Raw genomic sequence first — 22,650 nt, forward strand, 5'->3', positions numbered from 1 at the left:
TTTTTACATACATGTGGGTTTTTCCCCTTAGAAGAGATACTGAACTTGCATATAGACCAAAAGAAATCTGCTGCTTTCCTTCAGTAAATTGAACTTTATTTTAGTTGTATGGGACACTAGCCTATATGTATTCAAGAGGTCTCATGTCTGGGGTCTTTTTAGGACTGGGAAGGCACATTCTTGTTATGGAGAGGTGAAATAAGGTTGACAGTTTCAGTAGTCCTGGAATGTAAGATATCCTCGTAGGTCAGAAAATAAACCCCAAGAGCATAGTTTCTTTGCAACCATTTTTAATTTCAATATTTACTTGATAAATAACATTACTAACTCTCTCCATATACAGGCAAATTTTGTAAGTATAATAATAGATTTTTGTTAATTTACCACATTTTTGTGTGTTTATTTGTGCCATTAAGCTTGAAGTACTACTACAAGTAAATAATTTCGTATCTGTAGAAATCTGACATTTTTTTAAAAAGAATATTTATTTTGGCTTTTATGTTGTTCTTTTTTGAAATGCTGATACATGGTACAGCTCTGATGTACAGTGTAACGAAGTATTAGTCGTTGTATATCACTCAGAAGTAAATGGTATCAAGGCAGAAGGAGAATTCATAAACTAAGAGTTTATCTGCATATTTTGGTATTAATTTAGTGGTTCTTATGTATGTGAACTGCCTAATTCTATTCAAATCTCAAACTGGAGAAGATTTTAATCTCAAAGGCAGTGTATCAAATTCTTGATTTCTGCAGTTTATCTGTTACAACTGTGACAAGCAACTTAAAAAACTTAATGGCAGAAGTGCTACGGGGGAGCAGCCTGGCATACTTCAGGAGAGGAATCAAACAACGTTGTGAATTGTATTTCAGTAGGTTTCTGGTTGCAGTACACATGCTTTTTTTTTTCTGAACGTTCCAGAAGTACTGCCCTGTCATAAAAAGGATAGCAGTTCAGAAGTTTTGCTTTTGGATTAATGGTAAAGATAGATTCTTTTGATTAATGCTGAAGAGAGATTTGATATTTCGCTATAGGCAAAAAAGGTGGCATCTTGCGGGGAGAAACCTTAAAAGCTTAACAGCTAATTGTGGTCCATGTAATTCTGAAAATGGGAGACCCTGTCAACTTTCAAATCAGGATACTCAGCCCATTGTGAGACTTCAACAGAAAGGGTGGTAAATCCCGCTTTAAGGGGCAGCTCACTTACTGTCTCTAGCCTCTGAAGAGGGATTTGGTGACTTGAGTGTAAATGTAATCAAAGTTAGGAAGAGGGAGCACGTGTAAATTAGGTCGTGATCTTCATGTGTAATATGTTAATGTGGAGAGTAACACTACTGTAAATTAATTCATAAGAATTTTTGACCCTAAAGTCAAATAAAGAAAAAGACTGTTAAATTAAATTGTATGGCAGGTCACTTTTCCTGGCACATCTCCGCTTAACTGAATGTTGGATTTGAGTGCGTCTTCCTCTCAAAGATGTGTGCAGATGGGCTGAGCTCCAGCGGCTCTCTGTGCTTTTTCTCCAATTTTCTTAGCTCTCAATTCAATTTACGGGTTATTTAGTAAGTAAATCAGTTTTAAATTAGTGTGCCCAAGGCTTAATAGTCCAGTGGTAAAGCCATGATATTGCATGATTTGTACGTTGTGTGTAAAAAGAGGAATCTGGACAAAATGTCATTTGCTCAGTAACGTGGTGGTTTTGTTGAGATTCGCGAGCAGATTCGCTGCTTGGTGCTGCTGGGTGCTTCACATCTTCCCTGACGGGCTGCTCGGGGCTCCCCGCTGCTACACGCTGCATTTAACGCAGCTTCTGAGTCCTCTCGAAATGATTGCTCGAACATTTACATCTTCTCTTTGTTTGCCTGCAGTAATTAAGCTACATACATTCTCTATCCAAAGAGTGCTTGACTTGTTTTGGATTTTTTTAAATCAATATTTCAGAAAATTTGCATTTCTTTTGTTGAGGACAAGCCCAACGGAGAGCAGTTTCTGTTCTGCAGAAGCAGTCTCTCTGCTTTGCAACTATTAAACCTCCAGTGACCAGTCAGAAGTATTCTGATGGCAGAGAAACCTAAGATGTGTGCGATTCTAGGCACTGTTGAAGTGGATAATCATGAACAAAATAAAATATGTAAAGTAGAAATCACACTTCAAGATTACAGCATCTCGAGGAACTGAATCACACAAATCTTTATCTGAAGAGAATTTTCAAGCCCTCTCAATTAACTACCTTTAATTAGAATCTTATGACAAAGTTATTCATTCAATGTTGTCATTCTTTTTTCCCTGCATTTTTCAAATCGCTGTGTAAGATTTTGAACAGTGAAAGGGAATTGTGGGCAACTGAGTTTATTGATTTGTCTATAATTTCCCCATAGTCATTCAGTTCTGCAAGGAGTCAAAGCTGTGGCATTTAAGAGTTTGTGGTCTTAAAAGTTGTCAGGATGAAATTCTGCAGAAGGTGTTGAGAGCGCAAGCTTTTAAAAAGAATATGTATTATTTATTTATTTACCACCTTTAGGAGAATGGTATTTTTTGACCTAGAACCTCATCCTAAATTGTACATCGGAGTGAGTTTAAAAGAATAAAAAAGTCTAGTAACAGAGTTTTTTTCTTCTGGTAAGGTAAAATAAAGTGTAATAGTATCTTTGAAATGTGTAAGTGGCTGCTTTCTGTTGGCACGCTGATGTGCTTCATGCATGACTTTTACTACAAATGAGGGATTGCAGTTTAATAAGAGGCTTAACAGGAGGTAAAATGTTGTTATGTGTATATATTACTGATGTGTTCTTTCACTTAATTTGTAGTTCTGTCCAAAAGAAACCCTGTTACTGTAGCTTATTAGAGTGCAATTTAAATACCTTTTTTTTCCCCAGTTCATTGTTGATTGCAGATAAAAATGGATGGGCATCTCTTTTTCAAAATCAAATGTACAAAAGGTTGGTAGTTTAGCTTTCTGACAGAGATAATTTTTAACTATGTGGAAAATATTGTCATGTACAGAAAGTTACACTGGCTGATACAGTAGGTCTTTTCATACAATCCAAACAACAGACACAGTAAAGAAAAACTGGCATTTGTTCAGATTGTTGAATGAATGTTTAACTTAAATTGTGAACATCTTATCATATCAGGAAGTTATTTAAGACCCTAGTTTTTATTCACTGCAGTAAACACAAGTGGTGTAGCAGATGGACTTTCAGGAAAATGTATCCGTATGAAATTTAGGCTCTTGGGCTGTACAAAGGTTCTGCTGCTAGTTAGGAATTAGGCAACTGGAAGCTTAAATTTGCCAGCATTGAGTCAAATGCCTGCAGCATTTCCAGCTCCTCCTTCAGTGTCTCGTCTCTTCTCACACCTGAATTCATACGTCCAGTTTGTCGGACCTGTCTGTCATCCTGCTGAGCTCGTTTGTCAGTCAGCCACAGCTAAGGGGCTGGGTGGCCAGCCAGGTTCTCGCGTATGCTCCCCGCTGCGGTGGCAAGCCGTGCAGGGCTTACCCAGTTTCTGAGCCAGCTGGCAAGCTGAGCAGAGGGCTTTGTAAGCCAAACCGTGCGCAGCCCAGGATTATGCTGTGCTGGCAGTGTGGGATTTACCTGATCTCTGTCTGCAAGCGAGTTACATTGGTGTCGTGATTCCAGTATTTTGTGTGCCATGTCCTTTTGTTTCCTTAGCAATGTTGTCCTACTACAGTCAGTTGTTTTGAATAATGGTGTGCTTTTCAGGGAATGTCGGTCATTGGATATCAGTGCAGGAAATTGTTAGCTGTTTGAAATTCCACAGTGTATGTTTTCTGCAAAGACCTTGGCTATGTAGCATATTTTTAGAGAGAAAATAGTCTATGCTTATTGTTGGGGATTGATTGGTCATCCTCTAGTGTGTTATCCCCTTCTACAACTTTATAAGAAGTGGAGATTTAAACAAGAAAACGGAGATTATGAATTAGACTGACTGTATTTGCTCACTCAGGAGACTCAGGAATGCTAATAAAGAGTTTATAGAACTATGTATGTCTCAATAATATGGTGTCACACGCTGTGTGAGCATTTTAATATTAAACCAAAGAACTGTCTGTATTTATTTATTGGAATAAATGAATTTACTTCGTTGCCTTCAGAATGTATGGAGGTTCGAAGAGAAGTATGCTAACTTTTGTTTTTGTTCGCATAGTCTCCAATAAGTGACAGACAGTTGAAAGACTTGCAGGATTGCCAAGCATCACTGAACGTTTACATTTGGTGAGATTTGTAAAACCAACAAGCCAAAGGAGAAACAGCTGAAATATAAAAGAATCTAAGACTAGGTTTTTAGATGAGGTAAACCCCGATTTGTTTTAATTGTGAAATTCTGCCAGCAAATAACAACCTGTACTTCGTGACAGGTACAAAAGATAAATGATTATTTATAAGCGCAAAAATACCTGCAGAAATTGAGACTCCTAGCTGACATTCATTCATTATAATACGTCTTTCACACACTTAAAAAGGCTTCTGAGCAGCTAATTAAAGGTATTAAAAAGAATAAAAGACAGTGTAATGAAACAGAACCTAAGGGTAAAAATGAGGAAACTTCTCCAGGAACACACAACCTTGCCAACTGTAATAAACATGAAAAGCTAAACTGAAAATCAAATAAACCACATCTTTAGCCTCACAAAGGATCCTGCCAATACGCTTAGGTAACAAGATAGAACATTCTAGGAATTGCAAGCCCTCTGAAAGAAATCGTGCCTTCTGCTTCTTTGTGATCAGACAATAGAAATCCAGCTCTGTGTGTGTGTATACGTAGGTGTAAATGTTACAGGAACCAGAGTAAAATGCAACTTTCACCTTAAACAGACGTAATTGTTTAAAAAATTGTTGCCGAAGGCCCTGGTGATACGGGTTCAGAGGAAGGGTTCCTCTTATCTTGAGAGAAGGGGCACTGCTATCAACCTGTTTGTATAACGTAAATATAATTATTTATAGGAGAAATGCATGTGCTGAAAATACTTTCTTTGCAAGCATGTCTTAAAACTGTCTATTTTCAATATTGTTTGTGATTTTTAAAAGCCCAAGCCAATGAAAAGGGCTGCTGCTTTATCTAGTAGAAGTCTGACGCTGGCTGCATAGTTAGTCTTGAGGCACACCTGAACTTCACAGATGTTGTAACCGAAGATCAGGGAGGGAGAGAAATACCAGACTGAACAGGTACACGGTTTGCAGAATTAAAAGTGCAGGTTTCATCAGCTGTGGTCACTTTTCCATTAATCTTTTTCTAAATTTTAATGATTGTGAAATAGAAAAAGATAAATGGGCTTTAACAGCAGTAAATCAATATATTTCAAATCACTGTTTTATCTATTGTGTTCACCTAGTGTCACTTTCCTTTGAATCTTACATAAGGATAATTGATTTTTCCCAGCTACTGTGCTTAAACACTCAAGGTGTCTCACCCGAATTAAACAAGAGAAGTCTCCTCTTGATCAGACAGTCTATTGAAAACCAGCGTTTGACTAGTTTCATGTGTTGGAACGTAGTGTCACCTCCCATTAAAACTCACCAATACCAGTAGCATAAGCGTAAGTGATTTGCGGGTTTGGCATGTCAGTGTGCCTTCAGTGGAACTGCTGCCTGTGTGCAAGGAATGCAGGGTTTGGCTTGTGGATAGTACAAAGGTAATCTGTACCTCAAGATAGAGCGTAGTTTTTTAGTACCGAAAGGATTGTGAAATGGAGTTGGTAAATGTTATTAGGTACTTCTGAACTACACAATGATATTTTGTAGCTACAGTAAGCAATTTGTTGAACTGCTTTGGAGAGCAGAGTTCTGATATCTATCCAGGTGAGCAAAAGTTTCCTGTGAAGGTGAATAGAGGATAATGTGCTAGAACGTTACAAGCATGTTTTTCGCATAATCTGACAATATCTTGCTGTGGCAGGAGTGCTGGATGAATTACTTGCATTAAGCAATTCCAGATTAATTCAACTAAACTATCTTTGGTGTTTGGTTTTTTTAAATGGCAATATCCCCTTTCAGTGTCACTGCAGGACATTACAATGAGGAAAGCTTTCCGGAGTTCCACTATTCAAGATCAGCAGCTGTTTGACCGCAAAACTCTGCCTATTCCTTTGCAAGAAACTTATGACATTTGTGAACAGCCTCCTCCACTTAACATTCTCACACCTTACAGGTTAGTAAAATAAAATTAATCAAAACCAATTCCTAGCTTATTTTATGTAATAGAGGTGCTAGACGCAGGCACTTTGCTCGTGTTGAGTAGTACTTGAGTATTTAAGGAGCCACCACTAGAAAACTGGGAAGCTGCTGGAGGAATACAGGCAGCAGAAGTTGTTACAAATGTTAAAGCTTTACTCCACTTTACGTTGCGGTAAAATTTGAGTAAAAATGGTAAGAAAAAGCCATTTTTATTATCTGTATTTATTAAACTGTGTAATGCTCTTGGATGTGAAGAAAATAAGCAGCTAAGGATGTAGAAAGAAATTTATTTCTAATGGAAATAAATGTTGTTTGCCTTCCCAAAGTCAATTTGAATCAGTCTTTGAACACGAGCAGACACAAAAATTTGCTCATTATTATAAGAGCAAGATTTGAGTTACCGGAATGGGGGTTCTCTGACGTATGATACTTTTTTTAATCTACAGCTTGCGTTAAAGTTACTTTTCTAAAACCAGGACCTTGAATACAAGGAAAGGTAATAAAGAATGATGGCACAGGTGGTCACTGTTCATCTTTGTAATGTTCTTCGGTAAAATATTTCAGGGTCTGAGATACTAGGTATTCCTTAATATGCCTTTTCTTTGCCTCAATATTTGGATTCATGTGTTGTCAAATAAATAGTATGCCCTGTTTGTGTCATTGTATTTCAGGGACGATGGAAAAGAGGGTTTGAAGTTTTATACCAATCCTTCATACTTCTTTGATCTGTGGAAGGAAAAAATGTTGCAGGACACTGAGGACAAAAGGAAAGAAAAGAGGAAGCAGAAGGTACGTATGTTAGCTTTGTATAGCTTTTGGCTGATTTTTCCCAGGAGGGGTTTACTTGCAGATATGGTACTTTTTTAGTTATGCAATTAATAACAATCCAAGCTTTACAGAGTCGTCTTCATTCAACTAAAACTACTTGTATTCATTCAATTCCATCAACCTTAACAAACAAATATTTAGTAATAATAAAATAATATAGAAAGGCCTAGAGCTTTCATGCTGTCTTAATGTAATTGTAAGATTTTCCAAGACTTGTAAGTCTTCTAGCAATGACTCAAAAAGGAGGAAAAAAGGAGCAATACAGCAAGAATAAAGAATTTCACTGGAAAACATACAAAATTCTGACAATTGTACGGGTGAAAAACTTCAATGGCATTCTAATAGGTGTGTTTAAACTAGGAAGAAATCAGTAGGAATAGAGCACTTGGTTTATATTTTCTTCAAATTAAACACTTTTGCAAAGGTAATGCTACTTTTTTGTTTCATCGTTCTGTATATTTCATACACAGAGACAGTAAACATAAGTGTTGGATTCATAAACTCATTTCAGACTTAGAACAAAAAGCTACTTATACAGTTATGTTTCTCTATATTGCTCAGCCAGTTGTCCACTAGACTGAAGTTTCTGCCTCTTAGAAGTGTTTTTGGTTTACATATCATATTTCGACAGAAAGTAAATTCTTCTTGCACATGAATTGAGATTGTTTTTCATTATTTTGTGGCTGATGTTTAAATGCAAGTAATTAAAAAACACTTAGTTGTCAGTTTTGTTTGCACAACTCTCCTACAGCAGAAAAATCTAGATCGCCCTCATGAACCAGAAAAAGTGCCAAGGGCACCTCACGACAGACGGAGAGAGTGGCAGAAGTTAGCCCAAGGTCCGGAGCTAGCAGAAGATGACGCTAACCTCTTACATAAGCACATTGAAGTTGCTAATGGCCCAGCTTCACATTTTGAATCAAGGTTTCTTTTGATTTTTTCTATCCTTTATTAAGTACAGAAATTCGTACTACATAGTGAACATGCTTGAGAAATGGCAAATGATGAGATGCTACCGCTATTCTTGAAATGCACTGGAAATCATTGATTTAACTCAATCAAAACTCGCTTTTAAAATACTTAGTGTGTCCTTAAAGTAGTAGGTATTACCTTGTTATTGTTGAGTAGCGTGTATCCTTGGATTTCATTGTCTTCTTGAGGATGTGTGGTCATCTACAGCTTGAAGAAGGTGTAGTGTTCACTGTTGTGACCTTGCACCCAGGGGTGCCCCTGCATTCCAGTCTTGACCTACAAAATCCCTATTATTCCAGTCTTTTGATTTTTCTTAGACAGACACTGCCAAGACTATATGGTGGGCGTGATGCGAACAAATGTCCACTTGCAACTCAAATGAGAACATTGAGCTTCTCTTCACTCTTGAGCAACTCCAAGATTTGATTGACATTTCTGGTTACAGTCTATTACAAAATCAACCTGTTGGATTCTCATTTCACAGCATGTATTTGCTGGTGGCTAAAAGTAACATTTCACACAGCAAACACCTGCTGTGTTTATGCTTCTGGTGTTTGTGCAAAACCAAGTCCATTTTACCAGCCAAGAAACATCTGACAGGAAAGAGGGCTGACAAGTAATATTACGAATTTGGGGGGTATTTTGGGGGGGCTTGGGATTTTTTTAATTAAAAAATATTCATTGTCCTGCAAAAAAATAGTTATATTTTTCCCCTGTCTTTCGCTGGCCAAAAACACACCATAAGAGGGTATTTTGTTTAGCTTTGTACGGCCTTCAATCAAACTTAATAGTGACAGTGGGTAATTATGAGCGCTCTAGGTGATGGTGTTTGCTGCCTGAAGAATGGAAAAACCTGCTTGTAGGAAACTTCGCTCAATTCAGAAAGTAAAAATGATCTCAGTGCATTTCACTCAGGAGGGTACAACTCAAGTTACAGTGATTAGCATTTTTCTGGGAACAACTTTATTGTATTTTATATTTGTAAACTGCTGTGTCAAGTTGTTGACAGAAACATCTGCTTTCCTGCTGCCCTTCTGTTGTGTTGTACATCAGATTCCGCATTAGACCCACTTGTTGCAGGACTCCTTTTATATGCAGGACCCTGGCCTAAACCTTGATTGCCTCAGTACCAGTAATGCAGTTATGAATAATGCTGTAGTGCTTGGGAGCACTGCGTGTGCAGAGCATGTTGTTCAGATACAGAACAGCACCGTGCTTTTGACAGAGGAAGAACTTCACCCCGGAAGAACTGAATAGGCTTAGATACTACAGTATCTAAGTGGCAGTATGTGGAAATGTAGAGTATTACTTTACTTGTTGGAAAGTGTTCTGCAAACACATCTCCTCTGAAATCAATAGAGAAATTAAAAAAAAAAAATCTTTGAGTAGTTAATTAAAATTTCCTAACTGATCAGGTTCTTGAGGTGTGTCTAAAGTTGTCATTAACAAGTAAGTTGAATCATCTTTATTTACTGCTGCTACTCAATAATAGTTATTTAAATTATCTTCGTTATATCTGTCATATAGCTACAAAGTATCAGGTCTAAAGTAGTGAGTTCTCTGTGTATATTGGAATATAGATCCTCTGACAGAAGTTCTGCTAAATTATTCAGTTGTGAATTCTACCATTTGAACACTGATGGATGTTTCACTGATGTTACAGAAGACTATGGTTCCATATATGTAGGGATTGAGGAGCAGAAACGATTACGGAGTACAATGTCTGTTTTGTAATACACTCTGGTATATGTGTATTTCTGATTGTATTGCTATGTTTACTTAAAATAATGTGACTAATTAACACTAAGATCACACACATACTGTAGAAATTGTTTGATACACCTGTCAAAATCTTTAAACCCTTGAGCTGCTAGAAGCAGTGGCATGGAAAGTGAGATAAATTATTAAAAAGCCATGAAGTACAATATGCAACATTGGTGCAGAGAAGATACTTGAATTCAGAAAACAAACTGAAGTATAGAACAATAGCAGAGGGCCCTAATACTTACTTTTACTAGAGCTTACACTGGATCATTTTTGCTATTTTCCTACAGATCTCAAGCATACGTGGACCATATGGATGGGTCATATTCGCTTTCTGCATTGCCCTATAGCCAGATGTCTGAACTTCTGAACAGAGCCGAGGAGCGAGTGTTGGTCAGACCACATGAACCACCACCGCCACCTCCGATGCATGGAGGAGGAGATGTGAAACCTGCACCTCCGTGTGTTAGGTATGGTGTGGTCAAGCCACATGCAGATTTACTGGGGCATTTTAGTTTTCCATCACCCCACTAATAGCCATTAGTGTTATTTCTGTACAGCCCAGGCAGTACAGACATCCTAGGGGCTGCATCGGTCCACAGCTGTGACGTGTCTGCAGCTGCAGGGCCACGCAGGAGCTGGAGAGAAAGGCCAGAATCTAAGCCCCGTAGGGTGCCGTTGTGGAGACGGGCCTCACCTTGCTATCAATATTGTGACTATGCTGCCTTCTGAGTCAAATGGCAAGACGAATAATTGTATGGAAAATGTTTCTGTGAAAGACGTTGGAATCTCAAGAGTTTAGCTTTGGAATTTTGGAAATCTGAAATCTGTACAGCTGAGCTGTGTTTCAGCCTGCACGAAAGAACATATCGCAGTAAGACAGTCAACTGTCAGAACTATATATTCATCACATTTGCTAAATTACAAGTGCTTTCTCTTCGCCCACGTGTTTTTATTTTCTATTTCTTTGTGCCTTTCCAGAACTGGATACTTAAGAGTTTTCTAGAGTTAGGCTCTGGTTGTCAGTCAGGCTCTGGTTGTCACTCCCCTGATGTTTTATACCCAAAATCAGGTACATACATCTTGGAATAGAGGACAGTTAATTCAGACATGGTTTTCACATCAGCAAGATGTTAGTCTCTCACGAAAAATGTCTTTTTACTGTCCAGAAGATTATACACAGGAATGTGTAACTCTTTAGATTATTTTCCACAACAGCTGAAAGAAATCTCCTAGTGTCTTTCAGGAAAATAATTTTACTGTTCCCTTTTGTTTTCTTCAATTCACCTATTCATTGCACTGTAATGAGTATCTAGCATATAAATTTACCTCTCTGTACATAGGATTGATGACCTTTGGCATTAGGCTTACTCACCCTGTCATCAAACCTCAAGTATGCATTTCAAATGTAACTCATCCTCATTGCTCGTACTGTTTTGTTTTGTTTTTAAAGTTCTGTGAATCGAAGCAGTTAATCAACTGCTAGTTCGCTTACTTCAGAAGAATAATTTGGATTTACTTAGGGATGGGAGGGGAGAATTATACTAGTGCAGGAACCTTTAATAAAGATGCAAGTTTGTATAAGAGCATAAACTTGGTTAATATCTGAATTTGAGCAAAATTCTGTTGGAAGACTGATGCAAAGTCCATACTTAGAATTAGATTTTGACTTATGTGAGGTATGAATACCTTGAAATCATCATACTACAAAATGCTCTTTAATGCCCAGTGTTCAATATTCTCAAGTTGCAGAAATGAACTTATTATTTTTTTCCACTCTCAGCTCTAATAACGTTGTCCTGTTATTGAATGTTTCAGTTCTACTACTGGCTTGGTAGAAAATCGTCCTCAGTCACCAGCAACAGGCAGAACACCAGTGTTTGTGAGCCCCACTCCTCCTCCGCCACCACCACCACCTCTTCCATCTGCTTTGTCAGCTTCATCACTAAGAGCTGCGATGACTTCCACCCCTCCACCCCCAGTCCCACCTCCCCCGCCCCCTCCCACCACTGCTTTGCAGGCCCCGGCTGTGCCACCTCCACCAGCTCCTCTCCAGATAGCTCCTGGAGTCCTACATCCAGCTCCACCTCCCATTGCTCCTCCCCTAGCACAGCCCTCTCCTCCTGTCACTAGAGCTGCCCAAGTGTGCGAAGCTGTACCAGTTCACCCAGTTCCTCCACAAGCTGAAGTACAGGGTCTTCCTCCACCACCCCCGCCTCCTCCCTTGCCCCCTCCTGGCATCCGACCCTCCTCTCCTGTCACAGTTGCAGCCCTTTCTCACCCTCCTGTTCTGCACCCTCCTCCCACAACCATTGTCCCCAGCCCTCACGCCCCCCTAATGCCTCCGTCTCCACCATCCCAAGTGATTCCTGCTCCTGAACCCAAACGCCATCCATCAACTCTTCCTGTCATCAGCGATGCTAGAAGCGTTCTGCTGGAAGCAATACGGAAAGGTAATGTTTGGCTGTTAAGGGGTAAGAAGAACAGTCTCGGAAACTTGCTAAATACACATTAGCTTTGAGAGATGGAATGTGTCACTTGTCTAAGAAGTTAGTTTAGAGGAATGCCTCTTAAGTCTCTTTCTGCTTTCTGGTCTCTACAGCGTATGCATTACCAAGTAGATTTTTTTCGATTTGTGACTGCACTTGCCAGATGTTTAGTTTGGATGGCATAACTGGTGCTCTGTGGAAGGCAGATTTTTTTTTTTTAAAGTACATGTGTTTATAGATGATCTGTGGAGATTATTTCTTCCTTTCTGTTTACCTGCAAATGTAGATATTTCTGATAACTTATGGGTTGTGTAGAAGACAAAAACATTGTTTTTCACAGACTATTAGATAAAAGCAGAACAAATCAATTGGCATTGGAATTTTGATCATATATCCATGTATTACAGCAACATATAAATGACACTCGGAAATCATTGATTAAGACTTGAAGCTGTTAGGTGTCTAAGCTTGACAAGTCTCAGCGCAGCAGTGGAGCGGTCTGTACGTCGCGAGGTGCCCTGCTGGCAGAGTGCAAGTGAACGGCAGAGGTGCAGGGCGATGCTTTCCTGACGACCTGGCAGGGGGCTGCGTGTACGAGCTGTACCTCTCAGCGTATGGGCCTACGGCCGGAAACATCCCCACTGCACCGCCAGTGCTGCCGTTCGGCTGTGCGGTGTCTTTGGACAGTTAATCTGTCTCAAATATTTCGAGTACTACGCTCGTCTGGTTTTGCCCCTGCACTTACTTAGAACACAGTACAGAATCTGTATGGTACCGTAATATCAGTAGGTAGGCTGTAATACTAGTTCAGAATATTTTTAAAGCATCTGTGTGCGTATGAATTGATAACATCACTGAATCTAAAAAAGTATCAACGACAGTTGAGTACAGCATCGGTATGTGAACATCAGTAGAGAACATCAGCAAAAACCTAATATGGGAGAGCCTGCTGGTATAATTTAGGCGATTGCTGAAAATGCTTTTGACCAAGTCTTGCACAGGAAACAAAGGCTCGAGTTACCACAGCGTAAATTCCACCTAAGGACCTGTGCTCGCGTTGCCTGTCAGCTGACAACAGGGAGTGTTAGGTACAGGATGCAGGTCATATTTAGACTGTGTCAGTCTGTGGTGATGTGAGTATAAAGCCAGAACGTATAATATCTGTCATGTGTTTAACCAAGTTACTGATTTTAACTTTCTCATACTGTCAGGATGTGTTATTTCTCCTTAGTGTTTGATCTTTAAGTAATACTTTATCCCGAAACAGATCATTACACGATCAAAACTGGGTTACAAGAAGTCCTGTCTTGTTAGGATACTCAAACAGCCATACCTTTTAATTGGAATCATGAAGAGAGAGTATAGAAAGTGTCTGGAAATGCAAATAGTAAAATGGCTTAATCACATACAGTGGTACCAGAAATGGGGGTGTATTTTTAGTGGGGAATCAGAAGCAGGATACCATAGTAGAAGGACTGATGATCTAGTCTGCCACTGAAATTGTGACGTTTCTCTCTTTAAAACCTTGACAGAGAACTTCTCTCCGAGGAGGACTCTGTCCTCAGCCTTCATTTTTGCTTGCAAAGCGTTTTGTAATTGTGAGCTAAATACTTTGTCTAATGGTAAAGGAGGAGAGTAACGTGTTTGTGATTCGATGTTCTTCAGGTATTCAGCTACGCAAAGTTGAAGAGCAACGTGAACAAGAAGCTAAACACGAGCGCATTGAGAATGATGTTGCTACTATACTTTCTCGTCGCATTGCTGTGGAATACAGTGATTCAGAAGATGATTCAGAATTTGATGAAGTGGATTGGTTAGAGTAAAATCACTACATTGCTGTACACTGCAAAATCGAATGCTAATGTCCGTTGTGGTGCTTGTTCTTTGAAAGTTTGATGGTCATTTCTAGTGTTTTTTGTATTCTTTTCTTTATATAATTAATCCACGTTTTTCTACTTTTCAGTTTACAAAAAGCTCCTAGTGCATCTTTAACCTAAATGTTTTACGGTGGCTTTTCTTACACATCTTTTTTGAAAGAACATACTTTGTTCCAATAGACCACTAAGTATTAAGCATGGGCAGCTGTTGGTAGAGTAGCAGTTTCGATTTTTTGGCATATCTTAACTGTGCACTTTGTGAATTTTAAGTTAATGAAGGCAACTGAGATTGACATTCCAAGGGCAGCTGTATGTACTAATGAGCCTTATTCCACTTCTGATAGTGTTTTAAAACATTAAACCTAGCTATCAAGATGTCACTGCCTCGATTACGTCTGTACGCTACAAGTACATATAGTTAGCAGCACTGAACACACTGAAAGGAAAATGGATCGTTGGGGGTTTTTATTATCGTTTTATTGTTGTTTTTAAATAATTATGGCCTTATTTGAATGTTTAGAGATTCCCCTTCCCTTCTTCCCTCCCAGGTACATATTGTGTGGTACTATTTTTGCCTGCATAATAAAAGTTTAAATTTTTTTTTTCCTTGTGAAATCTTTTGACTTAAACATGCTGTGTAACTTATGTAACTGTTAAAATAACAGTTTGATTTAATAAATGGTTCATTTTAAGCGTTCCTGCTTGTTGCTTTTCAATGGAGCCTGCTTTTCACTGGTGTACCTGAGGGATCCTTGGATTTCAATGATTTAATCTGTGGTCTGCAAAGTTACAATAAATATTCTGCACTTGATCTAAGGACCCATATTAAACAAGAAAACATGTATCATCAGATGATATCTGTAGGCATGTCTATGAAAAAAAAAGCTGAAATCTTTCTGCAATCCATTAGTTTAAAAAAAAAAAAAACCAACAAAATTGGGAGCTTGTGGCTTATATGATTTGGGGTTGTTTTTTTAAAAAATCTTTACCATCAGTGTATGTTGAGAAGAGAAGGGGAGATGCAGCAGTCAAAATGAAAGGTGACAAAGAACATGGGTGATAGTGCAAAGTCATTTTCTAAGCGCTATCTAGCAGCGTGCTGCGTGTTGCGCAGGGCTTTTGTGTTTCCCCTGCCTGGAATAACTCCTTCAAGTCTGAGCGCGTAGTCAAAAGCCTGTTGAGAAGGGAAGCGCGAGAGAGTGTAAGTGCACTCTCACCCGCGAACTCGTTCCTGGAAGATGGGATTGTGTAACAGAGGAAAACAAGCTGAAAGTCAGAATGAGATTTCTGAAGGTGGAACATGAAATATTCTACAGGCCACGGAACAATTTACAGGGGCAGGTGGTTATTAAGCTACCCTTAGGACTGGATGAAACTCCAGAGGTACAGACTGGAGCGTGAAACCCTCCCACCTTTACTGTCCCCATCTCAGCCGCCACTCTAATGTGCACGGCCTACTGTAGTCAAGAGTTTTTCCACTGCAACAATAATGCCTTTGTCGTGTTTGTGGGAGAAAAATTATTGTCACAGTTTGAATTTACATGTTTACACCTACGGATGCAGTTCTTCTCTCCACGCTATTCTCTCTGAGAGTTATTTTCACAATAACGCTGCCTGGTTTATTCTGTCGTTCTTAGTTGACGTTCAGTGTGTGCGTCCTTCTTAACAGCTCCTCATAAGAAAAGATGGCGGAAGCATCACTGCATGAATGGTGTTTAACCTAGGTGTTTCCTTGGATCTCAGTAATCCCAAATTGCCAAATCTGGCCCACTAGCTGAATGTGTGAGAGCGTTCTTGCTTATGCAGCGGGAAAGGACTGATCTCCTCAAGGAGAAGTGCGGCACGCGCACCTGCAGCTACGCGTTAGGCAGGGAGCCGATCTACACTGCAGGCAACTGAAGGCAGAGCTTGTGGCTAAATTCTGTGTGTAGGCAGTCCTGCCATTCACAAAATTACTTTTCAACTGATGTTTGTACCTGTTGCTTGCGGAAGTCTCTAAACTCTTGACTGTGCTGGTGGGTATTGCAGGCAGCAGCCCACCGCGGCACTTGGATGGAGCAGCAGCGTGCCTGTGCCCGGGCTCTGGGTGTTCAAAGGGGAGGATCTCCCCATCGCGCCTGCGCTGTGGGTGTGCTCCGAGTGCGTCCCGGTGCTGTGACCTGGGTACTAGTCTAAAGCAAGGAGACAAGCTGGCGAAAAGAAAGAAAAAAAGCAATGAAAGCGGAAAGGCCGTACGTGACTGTAGCTGTCACATATTGGACTCAAAGGTATAAAAAAACTCCTTACTGACAAATGGTTGCTATTGACCTGCTTCGCTGTCCCAGTGATTAATAATATCCCTTCCAAACCGGTACTCGGGGCAGGCGAAGCACTCGCTTAATACGATACGGTCACATGAAGTAGTGAACCTTGTCTGCGAAAAGCCAAGAGTTAAATTCCGTTAAAGGCAGTTCAGAGGCGGGATTCTTGGCCTTCTGCCACGGCTACAGCTTTCTGCCATAGCAACTAGTCTCCGGATAGCAATAGCGTGCTTCACCACTAGCGAGAGGTGATTGCTGAATCCGAGTATTTGCCTTTCTAGATCTGCTCCAAGCCATGCATTTGCAGTCTCCGTGCTTTGTGTCCCCCTTCCTGTGGTCTCCTGCTGCCCTTCTCATTCTGTGGAACGCTGTGCAGAGGGCTGCTGGGCTATTCATGCCCCTGATTAGATGTGTAATAGATTATTGATTGCTTTGTCTTGTAAGGTACTAAATCAAGTCTTCTGTATTGAACTGTTTATAGATTCTGTTGTTTACTTCTGTACATTTACAGCAGCAGGTTAAAATCGAAGACTCAAAGTCTACACAGAAGTAATGTGTCAGTAATGTTCAATGTAAGTGAAGAGAAACTTTTGTTCAAATTCACACCTTTCTTGAACTGTAATACGGGACGGTTAAAAATTATCCACCTCTCCTACTGCAAAACAGGGAAATAAGATAAAAATAAAAGCATAGAAAGGAGAAACGAAAGGGACACGGCAGAACAGGAGCAGCAAACTAGGGAGGTGCAAAATTTGTCACTTCAGGTTTTTATCAAAAGATAAAGCAGTAACAATGACACAGCCATCATGGACAGACCAAAAATAAATGGCTAAATGGAAGAGAACAAGTATGGAAGAAACAAAAATGACAGAGACACATAATTCTGGTTCTTTTTTTAGTGTTACGTTGTGAATAGCAACCATTAAATACTAGACATCATTAAAGGCTTACGTAACATCCCGTTAAATTGGGATTAAACAAGCAGGAGGTGTTTTAAAAGACCTTTAGTCGATTAAACCATCCTTCGCTGCGTGTGGCACAGGCGTGCGCTCCTCAGCGTCCAGATGGATGCTGGCATGCCATCCCCGGGCTGATGAATGCGCAGACCCAGCGCAGGGTCGGCTTCGAAAGGTGCCGTGGGACCCGAGCATGCAAGCAGGTACCGACGGCCCCAGTTCTATTGCGACGGGCGTTCTCTGCGCTGCTGGGACCACCTCGGCCTGGATGCAGCTGCCACCCCTGCAGCACATCCCCGCTTGCTTTACCTGGCGACCGTGAGCCCTCGGACTGCGGCCAGGATGCAGACACAGCCGCGGGCTCTGTGGTGGGCTGCCACGTCTCGGGCTCCCCAGCCCATGGATCACTGCGGGGAGCCCGGGGTCAAGGCCAGCTCCGGAGCACGGTGCAGGACCCCCTGCCCGGCAGGTGAGGCAGCAGGTAGGGCTCTCCGCAAAGCTGCGGGCTCGAAGCAGCCGACCCGCAGCGGCGCAGGACTGTGTCAGCAGTCAGAGCCCCGAAACCCGGCATTTGCACAAACCAGAGCAGCTCCAAGAGGAGACGCCGCGGCAAATCCTGGCCACAGCCTCTGCAGCCGAGATCTGCGTCAGCCAAAGCTCTGACACAAATTCGACTCGAGCTCCATCAAGCGTCTGCTCTGTCTCCTCAGCTCCAGGCTGGAGAGAGTTTTGCTCTCTCTCATTCTCTTCTGCAGGTGGCAAGGTTAAACACCAGGAGAGGGCTCGCAACCAGAGGCCAGGGGCGGCAACAGCGGTCTCCCTCTTTGGGGCCACTCAGCTGCTTTTTTGCTCCTCTCCTTTCCACTCCCGACTACTTTGCCCACCTGAACGATTCTCGGGGGTAGTCGCCTGCCCGTGGGACACCTTTCACACACCCTTTGTGGCTGCAGCTGGGACAGACCTTACGGATTCCCAAACGGTTTCTTGGGTACCTCACCAGTCCCCAGCAGAAGTCAGTGCCCCCGTCTGTCCCTCGAGCTGCTCGGGACAGCGCTCCCTCACCCGACCCAACAGTAATGACCTGGGGTAGGTTGAAGTGCTGAAAAAAGAGGTTCCTGGCAACTCGGGAGCCTGCTTTTTTGACGGCACGTGTCCAGGGAGCGTTCCTGTGAGCAACTCGGCTCTCAGCTCTGAGGGCTTAGTGAATGTTGGGCAGCACGCCACCAGGCAGCTGCAGGGGAGTGGGCCAGGGACCCCGACCCTATCCCAGCTGCTGCTAGAAGAGGACACACGAGCAAGCCCCGGGACACAGGCGCTGGGGTACGGAGCAGATCCCACGAGGCTGGGGCTGCGCACCTCAACCTGTTCCTCTTGGTGCAGTAAAGCCGACAGTGCGCAGCCCGTGCTCCTCCATTGATCCCAGCCATGCTGCGAGCCGAGGTGTCCCCCCCGCTAGCCCCTTCGCCTGGAGAATGGGTTCTGCCACCTTAGTCACCGCCCGTGCTCCCCGACTGCCAGCAGCCCCTGACAGCAGCATCAGTAACAGCCTCTGAAGAAAATTGCACCCATCCTGTTTCTTCAAAGATCTTATTTTTAGAGCATTCGCAAGCTCTGTGCAGTTGCTGCAGCCACCTTCCTTTTGGCACTTGGAAACATCTGAGTACGGATCTGAGGCCATATCAAGGGTCTCTCGACAAAGCAAGCTGAATATTGCCCCCCTTATGTTTCTTTCTCTGGCAGTTCAGTAGCTTCGCTTTCAGACACAGCACAGCTGAGGGGCCCCTACAGACAGCTTGTTTCTCTTTTCTGTCCTCCATCCTCCCCGTTTTAATGCCTTCAATGACAGAGCATTTGTTACTGCAAAACCTGTGTTACTTTATTACAGCTTCACAGAAGTATCACTCCAAGAAAAGCTTCAAAAATTATCTCCCTTCAGTGCGGTCTTATACCATGTTTTAGGCACTTCCACTTCTCTGCAAGTTTTCTTCACCACAATTTAAAAATCTCAGAACAGGAGTCCTTGGGACCCCCAGCACCACTCCCACAGAGAAAGCACCCATGCTCGGTGGCGCATTATAACAGCTTGATTTTGCATTTCAGTACCAGCCAGAAATAACTCCAGCGCACTGCCCCGCGTTTCTGACCTCACGAGAAAGCCCAGGTGTTGGCACGCCAGTGTAGCTTTAGCGCTGCCCCTTCGTGCCAAGCCAACAGTGTTGGCTGAATTTTCCTGGCTGCGTTTTGGCAAATGCCAAAACCAGTTTGCCATCTGCACCGGCAGGACACAAGGCCAGCACATGGAGGGACACAGGGGACCATCAAGGAGCCCGGTTTAGGGGCTGCCCTCCCACACTGCGCCCTGGAGAGGGATATGTCTTCTGGTTTTTAAAAGCGCAAAGAAGTGACCGATGCTTCCAAACGGGACAGGTGTTGCCCACAAGCCAGCATCGTTTGCTGGCCAGCGGGATTCCTGGCAGTAATTCAGCAGTGATTAATTAGAAAAAAAATATTAGGATAACTCCGTTGCTTCTGTGTGCTTTGTTCTCTGCAGGACCGGCGTGCCCCCACGCCTGCCGGGAGGAGTTTCAGCGCCAATGATTCATCTTCAGATGAATCAGAGGTGTAAAGCAACTCAGCCCTCGTCCCCCCAGCAGGGAGAGCTCGGCTTTGGGAGCCACCGAATATACCTGGGGTCCCAGGCAGCTCCTGCACGTCACTCTCTGTAGATGTCTCAGATGGAGATCTCTAAGGTTGCATAGAAAAGCTACAGCCCTAAATCCCAGGGATTTTCAGGCCAGGTTTGGATGCCTCTTTGGTTTTTGAAAACTTCCGCTGACTTGCCAGCTCTCTGGGGCTTGCAAAATCCAGGGGGGGGGTAAGGGTCTCCAGAGGACCCTGCAAGTGTTGGGTACAGCCAGCCCAGCTCCCACAGCCACGGCAAGGTGGGCTTCTTGCCCCTCACAACCAGGAGCCGCTTCTGGGGGATCACCACGGCTGAGGCCCTGCCCAAGAGGTGCCCACCCTGCCCTCTGCTGTGAGGCCTGAGCAGGTCCCACAGGGGAAAACCGGAGGGGCTTGCAAGGCTGCAGCCACACGTGGCCGTCACCCCTGCATTCCAGCTAAACAAAAATCCCGCTGGAGCACCCTGCCACCATCCACACCAGCTCCCAGCGGTGGCACAGTCAGTGACACCGGTAAGGAGGTGTTTAACAGAAGTCTGATGGCAAAATAGCCTCCCAGCACACATGGCAGTGATTACTTTTGCATTTTTTTCCCCCCAATTTTAATAGTCCTTATACTCTACATAAATTTCATTAGCTGGTTTACGTGGTCACTAAACTGCTTGATACACTGTTATATTCACAGCGGGAAATTGTTTGCCATTCTGGTGAAAATGAGCATTTCCTAGCTCTGTCAGCGCAGAGAATTACATTATCAGAGATGTAACAACCAGCTGAACTGAAGGAGGATTTGATTCATGGTAATTACTGATTATATGCGGATTATTTTATGGCTTTAATTCTTTGGTCTCCCACTGTTTGCTTGCTAAACCTCTGGGAAAAAAAAAAAAAAGGGAGCGAGGGTACGTGCGTCTTGTTTGTAAGGTAAATTACAGAACTTAATTTGTTGATTACATGAAAGGAAGCAGAGCTCTGCACAGACTGGGACAGCAGCGGGAAGGAGCCGGCGGCGAGCCACGCTTGCCTCCATCGCTGGCTGCTGCCGCTTCTGTGCTGCTCTTCAGCGCCCAGCTCACACCCCCATGGCTGCAGCCCTCAGCTGCGCCTGTGGCTGATTTTACTGGGGCCACAGCAAGGGCTGGCCCCCATGAAGCACCCGTGAGCGCAAGCGGGGGTATGTGAAGGTGGCTGCTTGCTCCTCCAGCTCACAGCCCCCCCCGTCTGTCTCTTTTCTGCTTTCACTCCCCTTGATCAGATGCAGGTAGGTGGATGTATCCATTCATTTGAGCTCAAAACGCCCCTGAAAACACTTCTTCCAATTAAGTGCAACAGCAACGCCCTTGCAAACCTTCAGTTTTAACTAGCACCATGCTTTGAAACATTAGAAGCTAGTTAGAAAACTACAGGCTGCCTTTGACAGAAAGCTATCCAAAAATAGAGCAGCGTGTCGCCGCCGTTTCTCAGCCACTCCAGCCTTTCCATAACAGCTCTTCTCATTTCCTATAGCAAACCTTCCGCAGGCTCACAACCCCCGGAGACGAAACAGGCCTTTTGATCATATGCATTATTCTTAGCACTGCTGGAGAGAAATTCCAGCTCCTGCTCGCTCTGTAATGGCGAGATGGGGAGGGGGCCCGTGCCCCCAGCTGCCTCCCCTCCTGGCTGGGGACTGCGGCCATCCCCGTCGTGCCCCGGCAGCGTGCTGACTGCGAGTTGTGTTCGTTCTTAAAATGCGTATCTACACCCTCTTAAGTGACCAGCGGGTTGCTGGGGTTTGCACCCGAAACCGTCGCCCCGTGTGGGAGCAGGCTCAGCAGCGTGGCCGGTGCCTGCAGCCGCTGCCAGGCGTGCCGGCTGGGATCTCCCAGTGCTGGGATCTTCCAGCTGCGAGCGCTTCATCTAAGAGCCAAAAGGGAGAGGGAGGGAGGGAGGGAAAGCCATGTAATCGCCCGCACAAACACCAGCCCCCTGCGCCAGCCCCCAGGGAAGGTAGTGTGGCGGAGCATGGGGAGCAGCACCCACCGAACCACCCGGGATGGGTGCCCTGGCCCCTTACTCGGTACCAGCCGTGATGGCTCCCCCGGCCCGACCACGGGGCCATGCTGTTCCTTCGGTCCGTGTCACTGCCCTCGCTAGCGGAGATCCCCCTCCCCGATGCGAAATCGGATTTTCAGCCCCGGCAGACGAAAGGCCCTGACTCTGCGCCCCGCTCGCTGCAACCAGCAGCCCCACTCATGGACAGCGTGGGATGGCATCTTCATGCCTGCCGTAATGCCAAGGGGGAGGTTTTAGCCTCTCTGCTTTGCACAGGGATTGCTGAGGGTGGGCGGACCTGCCAGCAGACTTCTACGCGCCAGTGCAGGGCAGCCACCCCTCGGGTGTCTGAACCTCTCCCTTTGCAGGTCGTGAGCCTTCAGAAGAACGATACATGCCTGGACGCGGTCCTGTGCAGCCTGCTGTAGGTGACCCTGCTTCAGGAGGGTGTTTGGACTAGATGACCCACAGAGGTCACTTCCAACCCCAAACATTCTGTGATTCTGTGGTTCTGTGATTCTGTGACCAGTAAGAGCTACTCATCCCCACCTTTG

General features: G+C 43.5%; 1 protein-coding gene across 7 annotated transcripts in view; it reads left to right on the top strand.

Annotated features, from left to right (window-relative positions):
• Window positions 1–14,813, top strand: part of WASF1 (WASP family member 1) — a 97,706-nt gene extending 82,893 nt beyond the window's left edge. For 6 of the 7 annotated variants that reach the window (XM_075414224.1, XM_075414225.1, XM_075414226.1 and 3 more), the window contains 6 exons: window positions 6,016–6,169; window positions 6,867–6,984; window positions 7,775–7,947; window positions 10,050–10,229; window positions 11,578–12,212; window positions 13,914–14,813. In XM_075414224.1, the coding sequence (XP_075270339.1) occupies window positions 6,016–6,169; window positions 6,867–6,984; window positions 7,775–7,947; window positions 10,050–10,229; window positions 11,578–12,212; window positions 13,914–14,071 (1,418 nt within the window). In that variant the 3' untranslated portion in view covers window positions 14,072–14,813. The remainder of the gene's footprint in view (window positions 1–6,015; window positions 6,170–6,866; window positions 6,985–7,774; window positions 7,948–10,049; window positions 10,230–11,577; window positions 12,213–13,913) is intronic. The other variant, XM_075414223.1, reaches the window with a different exon arrangement.
• Window positions 14,814–22,650: the final 7,837 nt, after the last annotated feature.

The sequence above is a fragment of the Opisthocomus hoazin genome, chromosome 2 (genome assembly GCF_030867145.1).
Source record: "Opisthocomus hoazin isolate bOpiHoa1 chromosome 2, bOpiHoa1.hap1, whole genome shotgun sequence".
NCBI classification, from domain to species: domain Eukaryota; kingdom Metazoa; phylum Chordata; class Aves; order Opisthocomiformes; family Opisthocomidae; genus Opisthocomus; species Opisthocomus hoazin.